Raw genomic sequence first — 19,100 nt, forward strand, 5'->3', positions numbered from 1 at the left:
AGCTACTTAATAAGCTCTCCGTAAGAAAAGGCTGGCTTCAAATAAAAGGAACTGAAGTATTATGTATCTCTTTGTGAAGGCACTATGAAGCAGTAAGTCATATACAGGTGCACTTTTTAATCCTGGGAATAGATGTCATTTCATGTAGACATTAAACGGTGTGGCTACTGTGGGAAAATACTTCATGTTTTTCAAGAACTTGTAAAATCCCCTTACACTGCGTAAATTTTCAATGTGCTGGGAAAGTAGCCACGATACACAGAGAAAATACAGCAGCATTTCAATTGGCAACAGAGTGAAAACAGATGTGGACGTATAGAGAAATAACATTATTGTAGATGACTGAATACGGCTGAGTGGGTGGGCAACCTGGAGGACCCTCTGAAAAGGAACATGTTTAATACAATACTGGCAACCACATTAAAGCTTCTTGCTATAGGAAACTTCTGGTTGTTACTGACTAGCACAGTTAGTCAAAATCTTCATCTGCAACCTCCTTCCAGGAGATAACTCAAACTGTGTATATGAAGAGTAGACAGGCACAGGAGTACAAGGGGTGAGGAAGAAATCACCATGTTTTATGGACTGTTACAAGCACCAGGAACTGGACAATGAAGAGACCCAGTATTTATTTGCCTATTTATGGTACTAAACCTAATACTCATGCAACACCTGTATTGTACACAGAACCCCTCCAAGTCTCCAAGGCAACTGCCTCCACACTTGGGTTTCACAACTAAAAGCAAGCTGGTGCACAACACTATCTCCCTAGTTCACACACACAAATGTTTCTTGCACTTTCCTACAAGCTTACTTGAGCAATATCAGCAAGTAGCTGACAAATGCGGCACAGCCAGCAAAATCTGGACATACAAGGGATAAAGACCAAGCACAAAGCCAAAGCATCTGCAACAGGAGAACCATTTGGCAGCTGAAGAAATGCATAAATGGGTTTAAAAAAGGCATTTAGAGAGAAAAGTACACGTAAAAAATAGCCCAAGACGTAGAGGTATAGCCAAGCCTTGACGGTGCCAGAATATGTACAAAGATGCACAGTAAAAAAAAAAAAGATGCAAATCATCTGGATTAGCAGTTTGATCATTAACTATACATTGGAAATGTTAAGGATAATTTACTAGGAACAGGGTTTTTCCCCTTTGTTAATGTACACTATGTTCAGCCCCTTGGCTAAAAACTGCTTTCATATCCTTGTGGATGTTTCTGCAGAGTAAGTGGGTTTATCTTAATCCCATAAACCAAGGATTTTGTTCCTTCTGAATACACAATTCTGCTGCAGGACAGATGGGGAAGGGAAAAACGAACACATACATTTGTTACATACATAGGGATTTCTCCTGAAGCATTGGCATTAACACCAGGGGCAGTTAAAATCCAAACCCTTGCTCTTCACATGCTTTCTTCAAATAAAAAATCCCTCCCAACAGGAGCATATGAACTTGTGTCAGCAGTGTAGAAAGGGCTTAATATTTCATTCATTATGAAATTAAGAGGGTTTGATAAGCAAAAACAAAATGACAGGTTGGCCATGGCACCAGGCTCCCTGCTTCTTTGAGGTCTTCCCTCTCTTGGACTCTGAAGATACTACAACCATTAAGGGGAAAACCAGCATCAAGCTCTTGAAGAAGGATTCTCTAGATCCTGGCTGAGTCCAGAATTCACTTTTGGATCTCTAAGCTGCTGTTAAGCCGTGAGGGCTGAGGAGCTTTCACAGTCTCTGTATCAGCTTGAAGAAGAAAGGCTATGTGATGCTTATTACCTAGAAGTCTTGAACTGGTCCTCAAGAGGAAACTTGCAGAGATCTAGCTGTCCTGTCACTACCACAACAGCATAAACCATGAGATACTTGACCACAGAGGGATGACTGCCTCACAGCAACAGATGGCAAACCTTGCCAGCAGCAAAGCCTCCTGCAGAGGGATTAAAACCCTGCGAATAAAGAGCATACCACCCTTCTTGTGAGTGTCATCACTTCTATAAAGCACTTGTAAGGAGCTAAGCACCAGTGGTAGGTGTGTAGCAACAAAGACAACTAAAAACTCACAGACCACAGGAACTGGATCAGCACTGGGGTGGGTATTCTATACAGACAGTAATAAAATCCCTCTGCCAAAGAGTATGGCAGAAAAAGCACTTGCACTGTATCCAACATTCCCTTCATAAAACACCTCCTCCTCAGACCAGCTGCATAATGGAAGTGATGAACAAGAAAATTATGTGGTCATTACAGTCTACAGAGCTTACACCTCTGAAGAGTCTTGGCTGCAGGCACAGCATCCCTAATTACACATTCTCTATACCTTATTACTCATTCACTAAGGCTTGTACTTACTGTCACCTGAGCCAGTAAACAGGTCTTTGGAAGCAAGCAGCAGGGCATACAGATGTCCATACCAACATCTTGGACATACATTATATTAGAAGAGAGAACATATTACATAAGAGAACACCAAGTGCTGCAAACTATCCACCACTGCATCTTGCTATTCATTATCCCACTTTTCCCATTAAGCAACGTTGCCTTTCCCTGTTAGCTCTCTTACCCTGTTCCACAAAAAAGCTGAACCACCATGATTCATGCTACACTAGAGGACTTGGAACAGTGCCTAGATTTGGATTTTACTCTCAAAATGCTTTGAGAAACTTAGAAGACAGCAGGTATACAACTGGGAGCTGCATGACACTGTGTCCTCGTATGAGAACTCTTTAGGGCTTTAGTTATTATTTATACTCTACTGCTCATTCAAGGAATCTGTGCTTTCCACTACACCAAGAATTCTTCATATTTTAGATTATTCCCGATTAAAGCTAAGTGAAAGTCCAGAAGAAAACTAAAAGTTACATGGAAAAACTGCTGTCATGTTACATGGGAAGAAGCAGTAAACAGTAATATAGAAAACAAACACAAGGACTTAAACCTAAGCAAACATTAATTCAAAACAGTGATTGACTGATGTTTGGTGCTTACGTTATTTCAGTCTAAGAGACGATAGACCCCTAACATATACCATGTGACTTTTTACACATATACATGGATCTAGTTAAAGTTCAGCATATATTTGTTTCATACAAGCAGAAAGGCCCAATTCCACAAGAAAATAAAACAAAGGGAAAACACTTCCAAGAAGTGAAAAGTGGGCTTCTGGCTTCATTTCCAAAAGTCACAGGATACTCAGGCTAGGTTTTGAAGAACAGTCTGAAATCAAAGCAAGGCCAAAAAAGCAGGAGTGTACTACTGAGGCACTCCATGCCTGAACACTACATTGGCTTTCAGATCAGTCTGAGGTAAAATATCACTTTTAGTATTAACTAAAGTATTAGTATTAAGGCCAGGAATAAGGCATAAACAGTGAAGTCCAAAAATCTAAACAACTCTAGAGGAAAAGGAATGGGAAGCTTTTCCTAGCAAGTGTTACAATCAAATCAGGATTTCTTGGCAGAATTTGAGACTTAAGTTCCTAATGTTTACAGCTGTGTAGATAAGATCCAAATGTGAACAATATAAATTGATGAAGTGCTGTCCCTGAATGCAATTTGTCCAATAGGCATAAAGCCGCACAAAGGTCCTCCAAGTAAAACTGTTCCTGAGTATTGCTGCAGCTTTTCTGAACCCTTTTTAAAGGCACTTTTAAAAAGAGCAGACTGACCTTATGATGCTGAGCAAGATGAATCTGGACAGTGGAATATGCTAATGTCTTACAGAGGAAGAGAAAACTTGCAGAAACTACATTAAAGGCCACTGACACAGAATATAGGAAGTCGCTTTGGGAGAAAGCTGACTGTATGATACAGCTCACTTCATGAGGCATGAAGACAGCATGTTCTCCAAGTGTCAAAATGGTATTCTACACCAGAGGGAGCTGAAGCAAAGCAGATAAAAAAGACAATTAATGGAAGCTTACCTAGGGGAGAACAATTCAGCCCCAGGACTCTCTTACTGCCCGCAATGGTGGCAGTGCCTGACTTGAGGGACCAGAACACACAGCAAAGGCAGGACATGAGGGACCTGTAACTGCCATGTAAATGAAGCATAGCTGCACCATATCCCCATGCTCTGCCCCATCCATCTGTCACTGGATGCTCTCAAGAGACAAGATGCTGTGCAAGGCAATCTTTGATCTCACTGGTACTGTTCTTCTGCTTCCACAGGGAGGAAGCAAAGAATCCTCTCAACTCTACTCAGAAGAGCCTGTATCAGAAGGATGTGGATGAACAAAGCAGTTGCTCTTCCCTGAAAGGTCTGTCTTTACAGAGATTCCAAAGGAGATTCAATGGTAGCATCTGATGAAGAAAACCTTTTGCATGCCAGCAGCTGCAATGATCACAGTAAAAACCCTCCATAGGGCTCACTGGTTTTCTCTTAAAGGATCCCTATTTCCACAAACTTCCATCAGCTAGGTCAAACACACAAGACTAAAGTTTCAAGCTTTCAAGTTGCACAGGCACAACATCAAAATACACTGCCTTTGAATGGAGTCCTGCTTACAGCGAAGTGACAGAGGAGAAGTACTGCTGTAACTTCCAGAGCTGGAGAGGAAATCTTAAAAACACAAGCCAACAACAATGAAAAGAGAGCGGGGTCCTCTGAAGCACTTCAATGGCACACACATCTGGAGTCTACACCACACCTCACAAAGAGCAATGCTGCTGAAAAACCAAATAACTGCACCTTTTAGGTTTCACTGGAAACAATAACTTTATGCACAACACCGTAACGATACAAAGTTCTATTGAAACAGGTAGTGATCAGCCCCTCTCAGAGCACAGAGGCATTCCAAGTACTCTTAACAAGAACAGTAAATTCCTCTTTCAACTGAGCACACAAAAAACCCGGCGGTCTTAGTTTGCCCATTTGTGACAAAAAAGGGATGTGGACCTGCCTGCCTGACTCCAGAGCAGGGCCATGGAGATGCTGCAAGGGCTGGAGCAGCTCTGCTCTGGAGCCAGGCTGAGAGAGCTGAGCTGGGTCATCCTGGACAAGAGAAGGCTCCTGAAGGGGAGACCTCAGAGCAGCTCCAGTGCCTGAAGGGGCTGCAGGAAACCTGGAGAGGGGGTTGGGACAAGGGCCTGTAGGGACAGGCCAAGGGGAATGGCTTTAACCTGCCAGAGGGGAGACTGAGATGAGCTCTTAGGCAGAAGCTCTTCCCTGTGAGGGTGCTGAGGCGCTGGCACAGGGTGCCCAGAGAAGCTGTGGCTGCCCCATCCCTGGCAGTGTTCAAGGCCAGGCTGGACACAGGGGCTTAGAGCAAGCTGCTCCAGTGGAAGGTGTCCCTGCCCATGGCAGGGGTTGGAACTGGATGAGCTTTGAGGTCCCTTCCAACTCAAACTATTCCATGAAAGAAGTCCAGCCAGGGATCCATCCCATGCTAGCGATATCTGAAAGGAGTCTTCTGCCCTGGTCAGAAGTGAGATGCAAAGTTTATGCCATGCACATTAAGAACTTTGTCCCTGCCACTCAAAAGCCTCTTCTTTCTTGGGCCGCTTTCACTTTTAAGACATGCCATTTGCAAACTGCTGTGGAGTAGAGATTTCAAAGGCTGGCTGAAGAAAGTCCTAGGCGTATAATGCTGACCAGATTCTACACACACGCAACTTCTCCAGCATCATAATTATAGAACAGTACTAAACAAACCCATTTCCCTCAGACATCATACACTGACTTTCATAAACAAAGATCTCTCGATGCTGGCGGGGACTGAGGATGAGAGCCAACTTCTTCCCCTTCGCAAATTTTTCCCAAGGTTTTAAAATTTCAGTTCCAGTCCTAAAATGTGAACTTTTCCAAATTCCACCAGAACACATGGTGTTTATCTGATGGCCTGGCGCCATGTCTTCCTAAAGTCTTCAGCAAAACCACATTTTGATTCTCATCTCAATTAGGTGGACCCAAGTCTCCATGGAAACAAGATGAGGGCACTTGCCATGTGCCTAAAGATAAGGGGAACATTTATGAAAGAAGCCTTCTCAACTCATCACCAGAAATAGATCCTGAGGGGAAAACACAATAGTTGGCCAAGCTTCACAAATAATATGGAAAAAATCCAGGGACTTGGGGTTCTGGAATCAGCAGTATTAAACTTCCTACCCTGGCAAAGTGCCGATTAACACAGTCCCATTAAAACAGCTGACCTTGCCCACAACACTTTGGGACTGCACCCGGGCACAGGATGCCGCACATCAACCCCATCACCTCCATAAACAAGGTCTTGCAAAAGCAGGTTCAGTTTTTTCCTGGGATAAGCCCTAAATCAAGTTTTCCCTTTAAAAAAAGCTCCTCAAGAGCTTGGCAATTCGGCATCTGACTTGGAGACATTTAAAATCACTGGACCACCTCTCGTGAAATGAAACCTAATTAAATATTTGGCTTCACAGCAGAGGTGGAGAACAACTACCTCTTTCCAAGAACTTGGTTTCAGATCTCTAAATGTCCTGTTATTTTCAAGTCCAGTGATTTCAGAAGTGACATTATGTTCCTAAAATGTCTTTGGCACCAAATAAATAGATACTGGCACAACAGAATTTTCAGAGAGGCAGGGGAACCGAGTCATTGCCTGTTGTAACCTGCAGCTAACAACACTTGGTGGCTGCATGGACTTTTGACCCAAAATGCAAATAGAGCCCAAGGGAAAGAATTCAAATTTGCTATTTATCATTCCTCATTTTTCCTTCCAGGGGTGAATTCGGGTTTTGGATTACTTTTTAAATTCTGTCAGTCAGTCCAAAGGCCAGAGCACATGTTCCTTTGAGCTTATCTCTACCGACAAGCTAATTCAGTACCAGCTGCAATGACCAATAAATCTTATCATTAGAAACAGTCTAGCAGAATTTGGTTCATATTTGGGCTCCACAGGTAAAATACTGAATGACAAGATTATTGTGGTACGTCAAATGTATTTTCCTGTATTAAAACATCAAGTCCTTTGGAGACAAAATAAATGTCTTATAAAACCACATATATAATTATATAAATGCTAATATGGTAGCCTCTGGCTCATCATTACCTCCCTAAATGCTGACCCTTTGACAGCAACAGGAAGATCTTCTAAAAGTCCAGGCAAATATTTGAAGAAAAAACATTTTGGTATTCAGAGATGCAAAGTTCTTTATCAGAGCTGAGAGTCTTAAGAGCTTCTGCACATTGCTTTGAAAAATGAAGGAACGGGAAGAGTATGAAACTGAGGGAGAGCATGACTTCAGGCTTAAGAACAGCGTAAGGGGAGGAAAACATTAAGTGCTCCTAACCTTATAGCTAAGTTATGTTGTTATTTACCATCTACATTTTTAAACACTGTTAAAAGCTTCTTTTGACAGTCCTTTAGGGAAACTATCTGTGAAAAGTGCTTTGAAGGGTGATTTATTAGAAAAATTATAATAGACTTCTGGATGTGGAATGATTATTGGCCCCTTGACTACTAGCAGAAGTCTAGCCCCACTCCAGGTTGGCAACCTAGAAAACAGCAGTATTTCAGAAGGCTTGAAGAAAATATGTAAAGAGGGAAAGATGTGACATGGCACAATGCCCCTGTCCTGCTGCCACCTCCCTCAGTTCTGCAGTTTCGAAGGACCAGGAGTGGGAAACACTGCCTGTAGAAACTGAACAGTGATGATTCTGGAAGTAGCCAGTAGTTTTCCAAGAGAGACTTCTCCACTCCAGAAGACTGGACAAAGACACATGTGTTTCTTGTATTTGGGCAAACAGAGGCAAGCAGTACTCAAAATTCTACCTCAAGTGATTGACAACTGCTATCAACCAGGTTTTTCACAGACTTCTAGACACAAGCGTGGAATGGAAAGCACAGAACTACAGGAGATTTCCCCCAAACAGCCCTAATTCTTCTTCTCTGTTCTTACCTCCCTCCATCTGAGTAGGACACACAGGAGTTCTCTGCATGCCCCAGTAATATTTAACATAGTTGAGGATATCACCATTAGACAGAAACTCAAGTATGGATTGGGCAGAAACCATGGCAACAGCTTTACTCCTTGTACACGGCAGCAAAGACAACTGGTTTCCCACACTCCTTACTCACGTTACTATTTTTAAGTGCTAGTGGCACAGCATGTTTTACAGCACTTTCTACCGTGCCACCTCCACCTCAAAGCCTGTCAGGAGATAACTGCAGAACATGCAGAGTAAGGGGTTATCACATCATCCACATGAGCTTTATAAAATGGAAAAGAAAAGCTTATGAGCAGGAAGAAAGGGTGTTAAAGAGCATTATCACAGAATCACTATGTTGGAAAAGACCTTTAAGATCGAGTCCAACCATTACCCCAGGACTGTTGAGCCCACCACTAAACCTTGTCACTAAGGGCAAACTGATCTCCCCTCAAATCTCCCCTTATGGCTGCCCCACATGATCTCCACTCACAGCCATCCCCCCCCAGTCTGCCCTCTCATAGCAGCCCACACTATATAGCTGCTTCCCATACATGGCCACCCCTCCTTATGCCCCATGGTCACCGCTCACACCCCATGGCCACCTCTCCTCTCCCCCCCACCCACCACGGCTGTGTTTCTTGATCTCCAAACACCAGTGTATTTCCTATTCATTTTGAATAGATCAGCCTTTACTTTTCAGGCTGTGCAGTGCAAATTTTTCTCCTATTTTGAGGGTTTAATATATTTATTGTTAATTTAATGAAATTTAGGTTTTTTTAATACATTCATTACTACAATATATGTTTAGTGACACATCCTTTCCCCACTCCCCAATATTCAGAGACTGAAAATTATTTATATTTAGTATTGGTGATGAGAGAAGCATAAAGAGTTTGCGGTTTTATTATACCAGCAAGAACATTCCAATTGAGGAGCTTCATTTCTGTGCATGGTACTAGCAAATCTACAACTAAAGAATTAAGGGATTAAAAACTGGATTGTGACAGTTCAAACGGCCTCAGAGTTCTCAGACCATCTCTAATAAGAACAATTCCTACACAAATATTCCACCTGCACCTGAACAAATAAGTTACTCTGAAACTTTAAAAATGCATTACAATGACGCTGAACTCTGTTCTGCACAAAGGTTTTCACACTGCCTTGTGCCCATTTTCTTTACTGAACTCTGTTTTGCAGAAAGCCAGAAAATACCACATTAAGAGATCTTAATCCCACCGGCTTCTTTATCACTGCAATATCACTCAGTCATTCCTTATAGGGAGAAGCCATCTCCCTCCAAATAAAGTGTATATCATTCAGCTCACAAGTAAACATCAAGTTTGATCTCACTTTGTTTAGGCTACATTTCATGCCTAGTTCTTTATCTTTGAGACTTTATAGACTGTGTAGCAAGAGTTATAAAGAACATATCTGAAATGGGATTATGTTTTCCAGCAGATACCTTTCACAGATAGGCAAAGAGGTCTGAATAATTTTGTTTACTGAATGCCAAGCAACACAAATTCCCATTTACCATAGCAGAATGAGTCCATTAAGTTCACATCTGTCTGAAATATCAAAACATGAGTTTCCCCACTAATGAATTTCAGACCAATAATTTCACATCCATCACGTTGTTGAAATAAACCCATTCAAGCCTGTGGTATAACTTATTTTGTGGTGGGTACACAGCAAACTGAGCAAGACAGATTTTTGCTGCTAGGCAGAGTACTAAGATGATCTTGATTTATCAGGAACGCTTTGAAAGGAGTGAGCAAACCCAATCTTCAGCAAGATAAGCAAAATTTTACAGCGAAGAAAAGAACAGCCATTCCTGCAGTTTTCTACCACTGACACCCCCGTGGGGTTTAGCATTATAGGACTGATTATTGTTCTCATCAAATCATTGGAGAGGGGAAAAACATCCTGTATCATAGAATCATAGAATAGTTAGGGTTGGAAAGGACCTTAAGGTCAGCTAGTTCCAAACCCCTGCCATGGGCAGGGACACCTCACACTAATATATGGTGAAGAAAGCTGTATTTGCAATGCTTTAGAAGTAATAAGTTACTAAATGAGCAAAGTTTTAAATGATTGGTGTTTAAGATATTAAACCTCGGATCACAAAGTGAGTGTAACCAATGTACAAGAACATTCAGCAGTACGTGGAGTTGTCTTGGAGTAATGCGTCTTAAAACAGCCATTTTATTAAAATCCATAGTTCCAAAAACCTTTACATGCAAAAAGGATGTTGTTAACACTTAATGTACATACTGTGGCGGTAAATTACTGAGGCTATTTTTTACATAGCCTGACTAACCAGAGCTCACAAAGTCATTGTGATATGAATACGTATGACAGGCTTCATTCCTCCAACATGCACCACCTTTGAAACACTAACAATATGCAATGTTATTTCTCCTGCAGATACTATATATCAGAAAACATACCTCTATATCCTGTATTATCTTTGGGTATAAGGACCTGTAAAATGAATTTGGAGGGCCGTCTGTTGGTCTGTTTTTAAACAGGTACTGATCCCTAGAAAGAACCAGAAATGTATTTTTCAATGCAGCACAAAGAATTCAAACTTTAAAGTTATTCAAACTCTGCAGAGAACAAAACCTGATGACATACGCACACAGAACACTTGCGAGAGGTTTCAGCATTGCTGTTCCAACCCTTGTTACAATTTGACAGCTTTATTTAAAATGTCCAAGACTAAAAAGGCAACAGGTGCTTTCCTTATGGTTTTCCAAATTAGGGTTCACTCTTTCATAAAGCTTTTAGCTGACACGGTGTCGTTGTCGTGCTCTTTACAATATGCCTTGCATTTTCCTAGGCACACCACTAGAGAGCACAGAGAAACAGGTTTCTGAAGCAGAACACTTCAACCCTTGGGATACTCATAAAAGGATAGAAAAACCCCTTTGCCACAAACATAAACAGTTTCTGCAGCCCAATATGCTATTTTACATTTTAAGGGAAAATTAAGTTGAACTGGAAACAGCTCATTTGCAAAAAGTAGAGGGGACACAGCCGAAGCAGGAACAGGAGCCGATAGCTCCATAGCAGACTTAAGCATCTTGGTGGTACCAATTCACTATAAGAGCTCTTGATTAGGGCGATTTGTAAAGGAGAACACTGTAAAAGGTGCATTCAGTTACTGTCGCAGTACTTACCAACCCCTTCGTTCTGACAGTCCCTTCCATAGCGGATCTGTGCGTACCATTCTTTCAATCAATTTTTTCCATAGCATTCCCTCAGAGATGACTCTCTGCCATTCCTTACATACCAGCTCTGCTGCACAAAGTGATCTGGCATCAAGATAGGAAAGGATGTTTTCTGCTATGTGATCTAAGCCTTGCTCTACAAAGAAATAAAGGCAATCAAATGTCAATCACTTCACAGTAAACCACTGAACAAGCTTTGCAATACATTCAAGAGAATTCAACACAGCTTTAAGGCACTGGAGCAACATGGCAATTAAATTATCACACCCAGAAGCACCAGTTACAGATTGATCCACACAGGTACATCAAAATCTGTGACACTTCACTCCTTTTCCAGTACAGTCTGCCTGCTGGACTGTCCCATTTCCACAGAGCAAGAATGGGCACAACCCAACATCCAGCAGTGTGCAAGCAGCAGAAAGCATTTTGCTTCTTCTGGGCACAGAATCCTGGACTTTTTGAGCACATAACACATTGTGCGACATGATCCCAAAAGATTATCATCATCAAGCAGATGGTTTACTAAGCAGCAGTAATAAAATGTCAATTCTTTTACTATTTCTTTACATAACAATAGATACTTCAACTCCGAAGACAGGACTGCACAGGAACAAACACAGACATAGTAAAAGTGCAAGCAAAAAAACTGCAAAAAGCATCTCACATCAAATGCAAGAACATCTTTTCTATTTAAGCTCCTTCTGTAATCTGCAGGTGCCAAGTCAACTCCTAACTCTAGTTCAGAGTAAGAATCATCATAGAATGGTTTGGATTAGAAGGGACCTTAAAGCTCATCCAGTTCCAACCCCCTGCCACGGGCAGGGACACCTTCCACTAGAGCAGCTTGCTCCAAGCCCGTGTCCAACCTGGCCTTGAACACTGCCAGGGATGGGGCAGCCACAGCTTCTCTGGGCACCCTGTGCCAGCGCCTCAGCACCCTCACAGGGAAGCTTCTGCACCATAAATTCTAGTGCAAAGTCAATTTAGTTTAGCTTCACAAAGATTTCCCAATGTATTTGGAATAGCCACATGAACTGATAATACCTTTGCACCTTTCTTGCATCTGCTGCTCTCCCACCCTTAGGGCATGCTGCCTTCGATGGCAACGGAAGTGCGCGTGAGTGTGTGTACTGCTATCTGAGGACACTAGCTTTACTGGGTCAAACAATGAGTTCAGCAATGCACCACACAAGAACGCCCAAGTAAAACAACATTATTCCAAACAAAAGCCCTTTGGCAGCACTCACATATCCCAGGAACACCTAGGTGTCCCTGCCCATGGCAGGGGAGCTGGAACTAAATGATCTTTAAGATCTCTTCCAACCCAAACCATTCTATGATTCTATCCACCCGGGCTCTAATTTCATGCTCTAATTTCACCTGCAACACAAGCTATGTTGGTCAACAAGCAATAGTTCTTAGTGCACTGGGGAAGCACTGGCTTTCATCATGAAGATCCTCGCTACCAGAAGCAGCCAATTAACCCGTGTGATCCATCATGGTAGGATTGGATTTACGTATTAAATGCACTCAACACATTAGCAAATTCAAATATAGCAGAATTGGGGTCCTGCCCATTGATCCACATCTATGTAAGGCAATGTGCTGTAATATATTACTTCATAATTATCAGTTAATACTTATCCAACAGCTCTGGGTACTTACGCTGAAGCATGGTAAAAATAATAGGCACATCAGTAAAGATAATGAATACAGTAAGCTGTTACCAGAGATCTATCAAGACATAACCAGGTGGAATGCTGCATGCATTTGTCTCTGATCTTTGCCTAGACCTTGTCTTTTGCTGAGGGTGTTAGGTTCAAAAATGTGGTTGTAGTTGAATAGAGCGACCAACATAGAAACCACTCAGACAATCTACTTGCACTAAAGTTAAAATAGCATCCAACTTTTCTTGCTCACATTCCAGCCCCAGTGTCACTGGTCCCACAAAAACAATCACTGGAAAGTCTGTCACTTATTTCAAAGGACCTGCAATTTTGCTTTCCCCAAAACTCCACTAGATCAGAGATCTAGAATAACTCCATCTTCATGAATCATGTATGCCATTTGGCCAAGCATGAAAAACATCTTTCAAAGTCAGAGATGACGACCTTTTTAATTTTCCACTTTATCCCATGACAGCCTAATTTAGGCTTCAAATAGCCCTGAAAAATCAAAGAAACTACTCTTATTTTAAGAATTAACAAAGTGTGCTCATATAGTCCTCCACTACACACTAAATCTGGCATGCCCTTTGTAAAAATGAACAGCAATCAAAAGAAAAAAACAATACATGAAGAGTGTTTCTTCATTTCTTCTCTAATTTAGAGAACTAGAAAAGGTTTAAATAAGGTTTAGACAAATCTTTCAATATCAGTCATAACAGATTCAAGTACCTGAAGCATAACGAGGTCCAAATAACCTGTGGGTCTCAAATCTAACCACTTCCAAAGCAGTAAAGTCTCTCTTATAGCAATACCATGTCTCAGAGCAGCTTTAAGCTGCACCATTTTCTACATAAGCAGTTGAAGAAAATACCAGGGCACTGAAATAAGTCATAAAAGCAGTCTTCCAGCCAGATGCATCCCAGCCTTTCTAGTAAATAACAACTTGCAGGTTCTAAATACTGTTTATTTAGGATATATTTATCTTACTGTGATAAAAGAAGCAGTTCTCAAGGTTCTTCCATAAAATATAATCACTGCAAGGTCATTTTCAAGAGTCATGAATCTCTAGGTATCAAGGAGACAAATTAATTCACTGTGCAAAGTGGAGGACACAGCTAGCTAAAAACAGTAAGAAAAACAGGTCTGCTGAGTAAGCATCCCCCTGATTGTGAAGGTTGCAAGTGTGAATAGGGCACAGGCCATGTTTTAACAGGAACAGATCTAACTGTTACTGTAAATTTCAGTACAAAATAGTTGTGTTTGACAGTGTAAGATCAGCCCATGCAGAGCAAGTACATCATACAGTCTGTTACATCTGTAACACTGGGATCACACAACACAGTCCCCTACATATTCTCCCAGCCCAGAGGACGTGCATTTTGAAGAGGACTAGAAAAAAATTGTTCTACAGCAAACACTGCAGTTCCCAAGGCAAACCATGCAGAGGATATGACAGTTAACCACTGTAATTCCATCCCAGACAGTGCTCAAGGCCAGGCTGCAGAGAGCCTTGGGCAACATGGTCTAGTGTGAGGCATCCCTGCCCATGGCAGCGGGGCTGGAACTGGATGATCTTAAGGTCCTTTCCAACCCAAACCACTTTATGATTTTATGATTAATTCAAACTCTGTATGAGTAGAGCTGTACATTGAGGTTCCTGTATAAGAGGTGCTTGAGGTTCCTGTATAAGAGGTGCTTAAGGCTCCTGCTTCGCTGCACCATTTTTCTTGCAGTAGCCATTATACAACACCTGAACTTAGCTCACCCTCCTTTCCTTCTCAAGAGAACTAAGTTAGCGCATTCACAATCCTCCCAACATGTGTACACAGTTCAGGGGTACAGGCGTATTAATATTTGCCTCACATAGGGATATTTAGTCAAATCATTAAGTAATAAAAGAGTCTACAGCACTATGAAATGACAGAATTGGTAATTCAGTTCCACCAGCATCAGGCTGTTTCAAGGCTACACATCAAATATAAGTGAATGACTAACTTTGGAAGACGTTAGAAGAAACTAGGAGTAAACACCAAAGTAGGTTACAGGTAAAGCAGCAGACCCAGAAGTTAAAAAGGGTGGAAAACACTCTGATGCCAACAGAATTTCTGCAAAATGAGTCAGAATGACAAGGGCACCAGCCTGCAGCTTCCAGCTCTTGCAGAGACACAATGCTGCTGCCCTGTCCCTTCCATCTGAGAGGCATATTGAATTAGTGGTAGCGTGGCTGTAGAGCAGAGGCACACAAACAAATCTTTTCTGATAGCTTTAACTTCCCATTGTTAGAAGAAAAACACACTCCAGCTATATCTGCGTTCCAAGAAAAGCCAGGAGCACAAGATAGACCGATGACAGTCAAAGCTTTCAATGTCTGCACTTTCAAGGAGTAAAACTCTTTACTGGTGAATCTGAAAGACTGCAGGTGAAAAAGCAAATGAATAATGCAAAGGTCAACATATAAACTGTACAGCTGAAGGAACAGCTGCCCCTGGGCACATTGTGGACAAAATACCACTATTTATCTCTAGTAAAGATGGGGCAACAGGGTCCACACTGAACAGGTACACATCCATCCAATTCTCTTCTCATTCCACAGTTGAGGAATGTAATTCTGCCCAACTGGCATCATTTAGTAAACCAATCATCACATATACACTTACCTTCTGAGAGGAGGGAAACTTAAATGCTTTTAGTTGAAGAGTACTAAGCAAACCTAACTCTACCCTTATTTCAAACACGTACTTAAAGTTTCTGAGGCAAAGCAGCTACGCTGGCACTCAGATCTATTGCTGACACCTCACTGGGGGTTTTGAGTTTTGAAGTGTAAAGATCATGAACATGTCAGGTGTGCAATGAACAATTCCCAAGGGAAAAAGCAACAAACAAAAGTTATTCAAAGGATATTCATGTACAAAACAGTATTTTAAACGTTTATCTGCTGCTGCCATCTCCTGGCAACAAACTGAATGAATGATTACCCTCCTCAGAGATGTGTGCTCCGAGAAGCTGTGAAGTTACCAACAACCAGCCCAGTAAAAAGGCTACACTGCAAAGCATCCTTTGAACTCAAGTGCATGGTTCTGTGGGGTTCTGGTGGTGGTAGATCTGGGGTTTTGCCCCTCTACTAACATACCTGTGTTATCTTTCAGAAGGTAATGAAGACGACAGCTTGGGAGCTGGACTTGATCTGCGTCTCCGGGTTAGGACTTCATTTAGCTTTTGATGGCAAGGGAGTGTTTTTGAATCAAGCACAAACACTTCAGGAGTTTCATATATAGCATATTCCATTACTAGGAACTCATGTTGCATTTTAAATCCTTTTTGTGAGCAGGAACGTTAAATAGTGTCAAAAGAATTTGATACAGATCACAATTATGAGACCACAAAAGTATTTGGATCACGGTTAATCAAGATGGTAGCACACACCAGTGCTGGTTTTCTATCCTAACACTTTCTGGCACCAGGCAAACATCCGGTTGCCAAAGTACATGGTTTTATGCTTTTCTATTTAGATATGAATGTGATGTCTGAATAATACCACGTGTGTATTCATCAACGTATGTTCAACTGGTTTTAGTTTTCTTTTCCTTGTGAATTACTACTTTCCAAAAAGACAGTTACACAGATTAAATGCAGTTACACAGAAGTGATTAAGAAAAATGATACATGACACAATATTTTGCCATTGTTCAGTTTTTCACACAACTGCCTTTGATCTCTGTTCCACAGCAATCCTCTGAAAACCAGTTGTGAAAGGCTGGATCCAAAGCCACCTCTCATGTTTCAAATCTGGAAATGGCACCTGAATGACCAAGGTACCACCATCAATTCATCCAAAAGCTATGTCTTTCCTGGAAAGAGCAATCTTGCCATTTCTGGCTGTCAACAAGACTATGTGAAGCAGAGATAAGGAGTTGGCAAACAACTGCTGAGGCACCAGGAGTCATTAATGCCATTACTCAGACAGAGTTAGAACACTCACAGCACCACCAGACAGCTGACTGCAGCATCCCAAAACAAAGCTTCTCCTCATGAGTTCGGGGAACACCACCACAACGACTATGCTCCAGAGTGCAAGTAGGACCGAGTATCACAATGGTTTTGGTGCCTTTCTGTGGCATGTGCAGAACTCTGAAGTATCAAGCTCAGTCCTGGGTCCTTCTCAAAATCCAGTTTAAAAAAGTCAGTTTACTATGACACATACAAAGCATTTAGAGACAGGGCCAGAACACAGCTCCTAAGGAGAGTCATCTCCAAATAGTCTCAAAATAGATGGCAAATTTTCCTTCCAAAGGTGAGGCTTGTCTTATATATGTTAGGAATGTTCTCAAGCAGATTTAGACCTGACTGCCCATCTACAGGAGGATGCCTTATGGAACTATCAGACCAAAGCCAAACACGAGAGAGACAAAACCCATGTGACAAGTGCTCAGCTTGGTTTTAGTCTCTTCACTAACCCAAAGGTTTTTCAGAATCTCGCTTGTGGTGCAATTCTAGTACCAAACATTCATTAACATTTAATTGAGCTAAACCAAGGTTCTCAATAAAAGTTAACTACAATCAGCAAACACATTTCTACAACAGCAAATGCACATATGCATATCAACTGGAGTGCAGAGGAGACCACGGAGATGCTGCGAGGGCTGGAGCAGCTCTGCTCTGGAGCCAGGCTGAGAGAGCTGGGCTGGGTCAGCCTGGACAAGAGAAGGCTCCTGAAGGGGAGACCTCAGAGCAGCTCCAGTGCCTAAAGGGGCTGCAGGAAACCTGGAGAGGGGCTTTGGACAAGGGCCTGCAGGGACAGGACAAGGGGAATGGCTTTAACCTGCCAGAGGGGAGACTGAGATGAGCTCTTAGGCAGAAGCTCTTCCCTGTGAGGGTGCTGAGGCACTGGTACAGGGTGCCCAGAGAAGCTGTGGCTGCCCCATCCCTGGCAGTGTTCAAGGCCAGGTTGGACACAGGGGCTTGGAGCAAGCTGCTCCAGTGGAAGGTTGGAACTGGATGAGCTTTAAGGTCCCTTCCAACACAAACCATTCTATGATGATTCTATGATTCTCTCTGGCCTGTACACTTTTAACACATAAAGCCTGGTCTTTATGAAGCTAATATCCCATTGTGTTTTAAGGATCAACTGTGAATTACTAGGCAGAAGCCCTTTATTAAAATGCATAATTTTTACAATTCTGTGTAACACTGGTCACAGTTAAAACCAGATCTTTAAGAAGCAGAAACTTAAGTGTTTTCTGATGTTAAAACATGGCAATCTCATCTCCTATGAATACACAGAGCCTTGAAAGTTGCATACCAAGCAAAAAACACATAAACGCTTTGCCACCAAGTCTATTCTTACGGTTTTTATAGCTTGCAGAAGTGCACAGATTTAAATTGCTCACATTAAAAAGAGACATCAAGTAAAATATTTACCCTAATTAACATAGTAGGAACAGGTCCAAAGCACAGATACTTAAGATAGACTCACTAGCATTATTCCAGACAACACACAGGACTAAGCTGAAGACGTATTAAGGCCTGAAATAGCAGCATGTACCTATTTCACATTGACACTGAGTACTTAGTTTCATAAACAGTTTCTGAAGTAGGTACTAAACCCTATCAATTTTCTTTAGTAAAATGCATTCAGTATTTACTGGTGTGCTTTTCAAAGCAAAAAATTATGCCCAAATCTTATGCCTCTACAAGAGTTTCTGCGGTTCTGTAGTAAATGGTGAAAACCAAGAGCAGCTGTTGATTATAGGTACCAGATGAAGGTTTGCTTCCATTTCAATAATGAATTAGAACAATTAAAATCCACAGCGATTTCAAAGCTCAGTGTGTAAATATCGCTTTGTATGGAAATGAAACCCGGCTGTGGGATGTCAGCTCTCTAAAGCCTATTAGCATCAAATGAAACAGTCACTCAGATCAGGCAACGCACATTTATGGCTTTAGAAACAAATTTCAGAAGCAGCCAGGCAGAGAGCCTTACTTGCCTGACTAAGTGTAGAGCTCTCTTAGAGCTTTAACACACAAAACACATATGGAAGGGACTTTCTTTCCTAATCAAGGGTGAAACAGCAGTGCTCAAGGGGTCAAAGTTGTAATTCACTTAAGGAAAAGACACAAGTTGGATGGGACCATGCAAGGCATGTTATGATTAACATCTTAAAGATAATTAAGCGAATCAAAAGCAAAGAGGCATCTTAAGTTATTCCTGCAGTTATGCTGTCCATTATACTCCACTGTCTTTTGACACACTAGGGGAAACACTGTTGGCAGTTGTGGAAAAAACAACGAGTATAGGTCAGC

The 19,100-nt window shown here is 41.7% G+C and overlaps 1 protein-coding gene across 5 annotated transcripts in view; it reads right to left on the reverse strand.

The window, feature by feature from the left end:
* FBXW11 (F-box and WD repeat domain containing 11) overlaps positions 1 to 19,100 on the reverse strand; it is a 77,819-nt gene that overhangs the window by 14,998 nt on the left and 43,721 nt on the right. For all 5 annotated transcript variants that reach the window (XM_062629269.1, XM_062629265.1, XM_062629270.1 and 2 more), the window contains 2 exons: positions 11,083 to 11,269; positions 10,351 to 10,441 (listed from right to left, as the gene is read on the reverse strand). In XM_062629269.1, the coding sequence (XP_062485253.1) occupies positions 10,351 to 10,441; positions 11,083 to 11,269 (278 nt within the window). The remainder of the gene's footprint in view (positions 1 to 10,350; positions 10,442 to 11,082; positions 11,270 to 19,100) is intronic.

Source organism: Pezoporus occidentalis, unplaced genomic scaffold (assembly GCF_034315485.1).
Source record: "Pezoporus occidentalis ecotype Australia unplaced genomic scaffold, CSIRO_AGI_Poc_V1 ctg33, whole genome shotgun sequence".
Taxonomy (NCBI): domain Eukaryota; kingdom Metazoa; phylum Chordata; class Aves; order Psittaciformes; family Psittacidae; genus Pezoporus; species Pezoporus occidentalis.